This window comes from Oryzias melastigma, linkage group LG14 (genome assembly GCF_002922805.2).
Source record: "Oryzias melastigma strain HK-1 linkage group LG14, ASM292280v2, whole genome shotgun sequence".
Taxonomy (NCBI): Eukaryota; Metazoa; Chordata; class Actinopteri; order Beloniformes; family Adrianichthyidae; genus Oryzias; species Oryzias melastigma.
Window position 1 is genome coordinate 8,961,010 of NC_050525.1, and position 5,725 is coordinate 8,966,734.

At 34.6% G+C, this 5,725-nt stretch overlaps 1 protein-coding gene across 2 annotated transcripts in view; it reads left to right on the forward strand.

Annotated features, from left to right (window-relative positions):
- The window catches only part of gabrb4 (gamma-aminobutyric acid type A receptor subunit beta4), a 76,433-nt gene that overhangs the window by 54,773 nt on the left and 15,935 nt on the right, over positions 1-5,725 (forward strand). For both annotated transcript variants that reach the window (XM_024265888.2, XM_024265887.2), the window contains exons 5-6: positions 1,022-1,104; positions 4,622-4,759. In XM_024265888.2, coding sequence (XP_024121656.1) covers positions 1,022-1,104; positions 4,622-4,759 — 221 coding nt within the window. The remainder of the gene's footprint in view (positions 1-1,021; positions 1,105-4,621; positions 4,760-5,725) is intronic.

Consider the following 5,725-nt stretch of genomic DNA (forward strand, 5'->3'; position numbering starts at 1 on the left):
ATAAGCAAATTATAAGCATCTTACTAATGCTTATTAATATCTTATTAATACTTAACAAGCACACCTTAATATAAAGCGTTACCTAGTATTTTCCTATATTGATTTAATTATCGATTTATCTTATTTTGAAACGATATATTTATAGTACAGTTTGATTCGATTCTGGCTCACACTGATCGATCTGGTTAGATCGTATAGAAATTGAATCATCGATTAGTCGTTGCACCCCTAAAACGGAGCTACAAGATACTGTAAGCTCATCTGATGGACACATACCAGCTGCAAACTGCAAAATTATGATTTGGCATACTGTTGAATGTTCCAGTTTAAGAGAAAAGTCCTATAATTTAAGTTTTGTTCTTGATGAAAATAAATAATTGTCCTTTTTTCAAGCATTACTCCAGATCTGCTCTGCATGTCTGATCCAAACCTAACTACAAATTAAAGCAAAATGTTTGAAGTTTCAAAAAAAGCTAAACTGCTTGATCAGTTTCATTTAAAAACAACACATTAATTTTACAAATAAATTCTAATTTTTCAGAGTTTTACAGAACAAACATAAAATGTACATTTTTGTCAACATCCTATCAATAAGTAACTATAAGAAACTGAGGTAAACAATTAAGATGGAGGTTTTGACGTCCCGGTTGCAAAAAATATGAGAAATTAGCACATCTACTCCACACAGAGTGAGGCAAAAACCAACGAAACCCAAGATGAAAGTTTTTGTGAAGGGCTTTTTTATCATCCTCATCGTAGTGGTTCTCTCTGCTATGTTTTAAATGATCCTCAGACAAATGCTCTGTAGATTTGATGACTCATAAAAGGTAAACACGGGTTCAAACCCATTCAAACCTCAGCAGTCTGTATCCCTAACATCCACATTTCCGGGAAACAACTCATCACTAAGTACTGTACTCGAATGAGTTCATTGTACAGCGTGAACTCTGGTTGCCATTTGCTTGGAAATTGCTGGTCCTTTTGATGACATGGGTTTTTTATGTTTCTGCTCTTTCCATAGAATAACAACAACTGCTGCTTGCATGATGGATTTAAGAAGATACCCGCTGGATGAGCAGAACTGCACCTTGGAAATTGAAAGCTGTAAGTTGCTAAAATCCTGAAATTCAAACAACTTGAGCAACTGTTTTGTTCTTTATGTCCAAAACAGTACTTGATAACTTTTTTTTTTACATCTTTGTTCATTAGTTCATGGTCTAGCATATATTATAAGAGATGAATGATCAGTGGGGACTTTAAGTGGATTTTCTATTATCTATGAAAGGCGAAAGTCACCAAAATGTAAAATAGACGCTGTATTTCAAGAAACTAGTAAAAAACTTAACACAATATTAATTAATTATTATAAATATTTCTATATCTGCTTTTCTTAAATTAGAATTGGCCTCAGTAGCTGCATTTCCATTGACTGGATTGGATTTGTGATTTGCCTAATGAAATTTGTCTAATGGAAACATCATTTTTGAAAAAAAGAATTGCACAAATCGATATTGCCGCACTTGGAGGAGGTGATTTTGAGGCATATCAAAATTGACAAATTTCACAAAACTGCATTTTTTTCATTATCAAATGTGTCGTGACCAAAAACTGGATATCATAAGCGCCGCAAGAGGTCCCACAGCATCCCACAGCTTCTCAAAAGATGAGCGTGTCATGTAGAATTGTTGGATCCACAACTCCTCAGTCAAATCACCAACCACGGTTAAAATCACCAACCACGATTAAAATTACCAACCTCGATTAATATCACCAACCACGATTAAAATCACCAACCTCAATTAATATCACCAACCACGATTAATATCACCAACCACGATTAAAATCACCAACCTCGATTAATATCACCAACCACGATTAAAATCACCAACCTCGATTAATATCACCAGCCACGATTAAAATCACCAACCTCGATTAATAACACCAACTGCGATTAATATCCCCAACCAAGATTAAAATCACCAACCACAATTTCTCAAAATCTCTTCATCTGCAGCCGCTCCCATGTAGCTTGCCACACCAAGGCCTGAATAAGACGCCGACGTCTCCTTTGGAATTTGAATGTACCTGCTGTAAATCAAAGTATTGTTCAGATCTGTCACCGTGTTTTTGAATTTCCCATCGCGTGAGTTGGTTTGTGTTTATTCTCATAATTAGGATTTAACGCTAGAACACTTTTTCTATAAAAAATACACTATCACTTTTGGTGGGTAATTTTTGACTTATATATTATTCCCAATAAAAAGTATTTGTCATGAAAAATTGATCCAAATATGGCAACACATGATGAATTAGAGTATTTTCAACTGTGGTATATGTAACAAAAGATAACAAAAGGAAGATTCAAAAAGCATGCTCGAAAATTACTGAAAAATTAGGAATTAGAGTTAAAAAAAAATCCTAAAAAAATTATGATACTGGAGACTTGGCCTTTGGTCCACCCATTCCTGGGACCCATGGCACTCAGAAAAAGACAACAGATTGAAAATCATGTAAATACTTCTTCAATATTGGGATGGGGAGATTCTTTATTCCAGTGAATGATTCATGAATTCCAGCAATAATGATCAAACTTTAGTTGAAAGGAAAAGAAATGCAAGAAAGACTCTATTAGGAAAAGATTACAAGCATATTTTATTTCTGTCAAAAAAATAGGTTTAGAAATTATTACATACAATTTTTGGGGTTATTAACACAGTAAATGTAGTTTAATTCTATATTATTAATATTTTTTATTACACTTTCTCAAAAATTGATCATTTCTTGTTGTATTATTAGTCTAAATGCAATGTTTATTATTTAAAGTACAGTGAAAATTACTCAGATTATTATCTTTAATAAACAGAATTCCGAAGTCACATGATGAAATATGAATAAACTGAATAATCTAGAGTATTTGACGCATCAGTGGTTCCTTCAGCTTTGTGTGGATTGTGTTTTACCTTTAACATTCATTACTTTGGACAGCATAAATGAGTATATGATTCTCCTGTGTTGACGAACGATTCAGTGATCCGTCTTTAGTTTAGATGAAACCGCCTCGTTTTTCTGTGAAAAAAAGAAAATGGAGACGATCGGTTATTTTTATTGACCATTCCTTCAATCCCAGCTAAATTAATCTGTGCCGTAGATCACGTTTTATGGCTCTTTGCGTTTAAAATAAAACTGAATAATGTTTCCGGAGAAAGTCCTAAAATCCAAACAGGCTGTGAATTAAAAAAAAAAAAAAAGTTGCTGTTTGTGCTCATGGAATACTACGCGCTGGTGACTCGTGCACCTTAACCATCAGTTTGATGGATGAGGCGGGGCGTTGTTTCAATTTCATGGACAATGTCACATTTCCTTACCCTATAACCTCAGAGAGAGATTTAGAGGTAATGAATCCTGGTCCCTTAGTAAGTTTAATGCCATCCTGGTGTGGACGTGGGGTACTAGAATGTGAAATGTGGTAACGTTTCCCGGACTGAGGAATGGCTCTGCAGTGAATCCGTGGCTCGCCTTATAAACATAAATCCAGCATGGCGGTCACTTTCGATTGCACTGCCAGTTAAAAAAGTGTGGGCACGTCATAGCATTTGACATATGTTAATGAATATTCATGCTGGTAGTAATGCATGCAGGGATATAGCTTCATGGAAGCTTGGAGAATGGAGCCCAGTATTGTTGGCAGGCGGATTTGGGCCCAAACCAGCTCTGTTTCTGGGAACAACCCCCCACACCACCTGTTTCAGTGTTGCAAAGGTTTCTAAACAGAACTTCGTCTTCAAAAAATGATTAAAAATAATATTTATTATCAAATAATTAACATTTCAGAGCATCCAAATGTACAAGAAGCTGATTAGTTGATTAATTGGTTTTAGAGGCAAACCATTTCCAAAAATGTGCTTTGCTGTTAGTTTTCAATGTAAGGAAATTATAAATCCAAAGTAATCATAAATCTGTGACCCATAAAATTTGTTTTATTTAGAATGTGATGATTTTAGAACATACTAAAACTACATTTTTAAAACTTTAAAAACGTATTATTTCAATATTGCCATGAATAAGAAAAAGGCAGTAATATTATTCCAGTATAATCAACTTAAACCTTAAATCAATTACAATATTTTACTGTCCGTAAAAATATATTTTGTCAAAATTATACAGGTTAAAAAAAAGCGCAAGATGAAACAATAAAATAAAATGATCTGGAGGGCCGGATATAATTACCCGGAGGGCCGGATCCGGCCCCCGGGCCTTGATTTTGACACATGTTTTTAATGTATTACTATTGTATAACTTTTTGATGTACTAATAAGATGTTTTTATCACATACACCCAATGGATTTTTTTAAAATATCATTTATAAATGCATGCAGCTTTTCCCCAAATTTTCTAAGCTTAATAAAGGTTTGGTTATAATAAGGACACGCTTTAATATGGCCTCTTTATTTTGCAGTTAAACTGTTTTTTAGTTCAGGGTCATGATGTTGGTGAAAGAAACTTTCTCCGGACATTTCTCCTTGAGTCACACAACTTCATAAAAAAAATACTTTTTTGGTTGTGGCTTAAACTGTTCTTTTTCTGCATCCTTCTCCTCTGCGTCACCCTCATGTGAGCACAGATGGATATACTACGGATGACATCGTATTCTTCTGGCAAGGAGGAGACAGCGCTGTGACCGGTGTGGACAAGTTAGAGTTACCTCAGTTCTCCATTGTGGAACTGCGCCTGGTGTCCAGAGAGGTCAGGTTTACCACAGGTAAGTCTACTGTGGATGGAGTTTGCTTTTCCAAAAAGAAAAAAAAAAAGATTGAATAATTCTGCACTGTTTTATTTCATGAAAACATTTACATCACATATGCGCAAAATTTAATAAAAATTCTAGAAATGTGTAAAAAAACACAATTTCTCAGATCCCCTTAATAATCAGGGTTTTACTTGGGATTTAAAATGACCATAGAAATCTACTGTAAGTTTGAAAAAATAGCAGAATTGGAAACTGTGTTTTTAACATATTATTGTGGCATTTTTCTGTCTGGTGGAGGACATTTATAAAGAAACTCAGCTCAAAAAAGTATTTCTTCACTCAAATCACTGTAAATCAGGAGCAAGTGACAAAAATCCAGCTTAAAAAGGTGCATATGTGTTACATAGAAAATACTTAGAGGGTGGGGTGGAGGACAATTGCTTCCTGCCCTGCCTAATTCTGATCCATTCTTGTCTGTGCTGGCACCTGGCTCAAAACATGTTAGGTTGGGGGTGTGAGGGGCTGCAAGCTAGCGGGAGAGAGTGTAAACAGAGAGCTCTCAGCAATGGGAAGTCCTGCCCACAACTCGGAGGTTATTTTCTAATGAACTCCTGCTGCTCTGCAGAAACTATGTCCTAGAATACAATGCAGTTTTTTCTTTTTTTGGGGGGGGGGGATAAAAACAACATTATTATAAATAAAAGATCATTAAGACCACTTAGAAATTAGATCAAAAGATGATTGGAGTGGAAGTTTAAGAATTGACAACAACTTGGATTATGTATAACTTGGTTTTTAAACCATGGCAAAGAGATTTATTTGTCTCTTTTGATTGAAATTTTAAACGTGTTAAAATTTTTGTTCATTTCTCAAACCAAACAAAATATTGTCAGGTATCATACATATGAGCTCATTGCTGAAAAAATAAACTGTAACTTTCAGAGATTAACGTATTTTAAGATGTTTTTTTCTATGCAA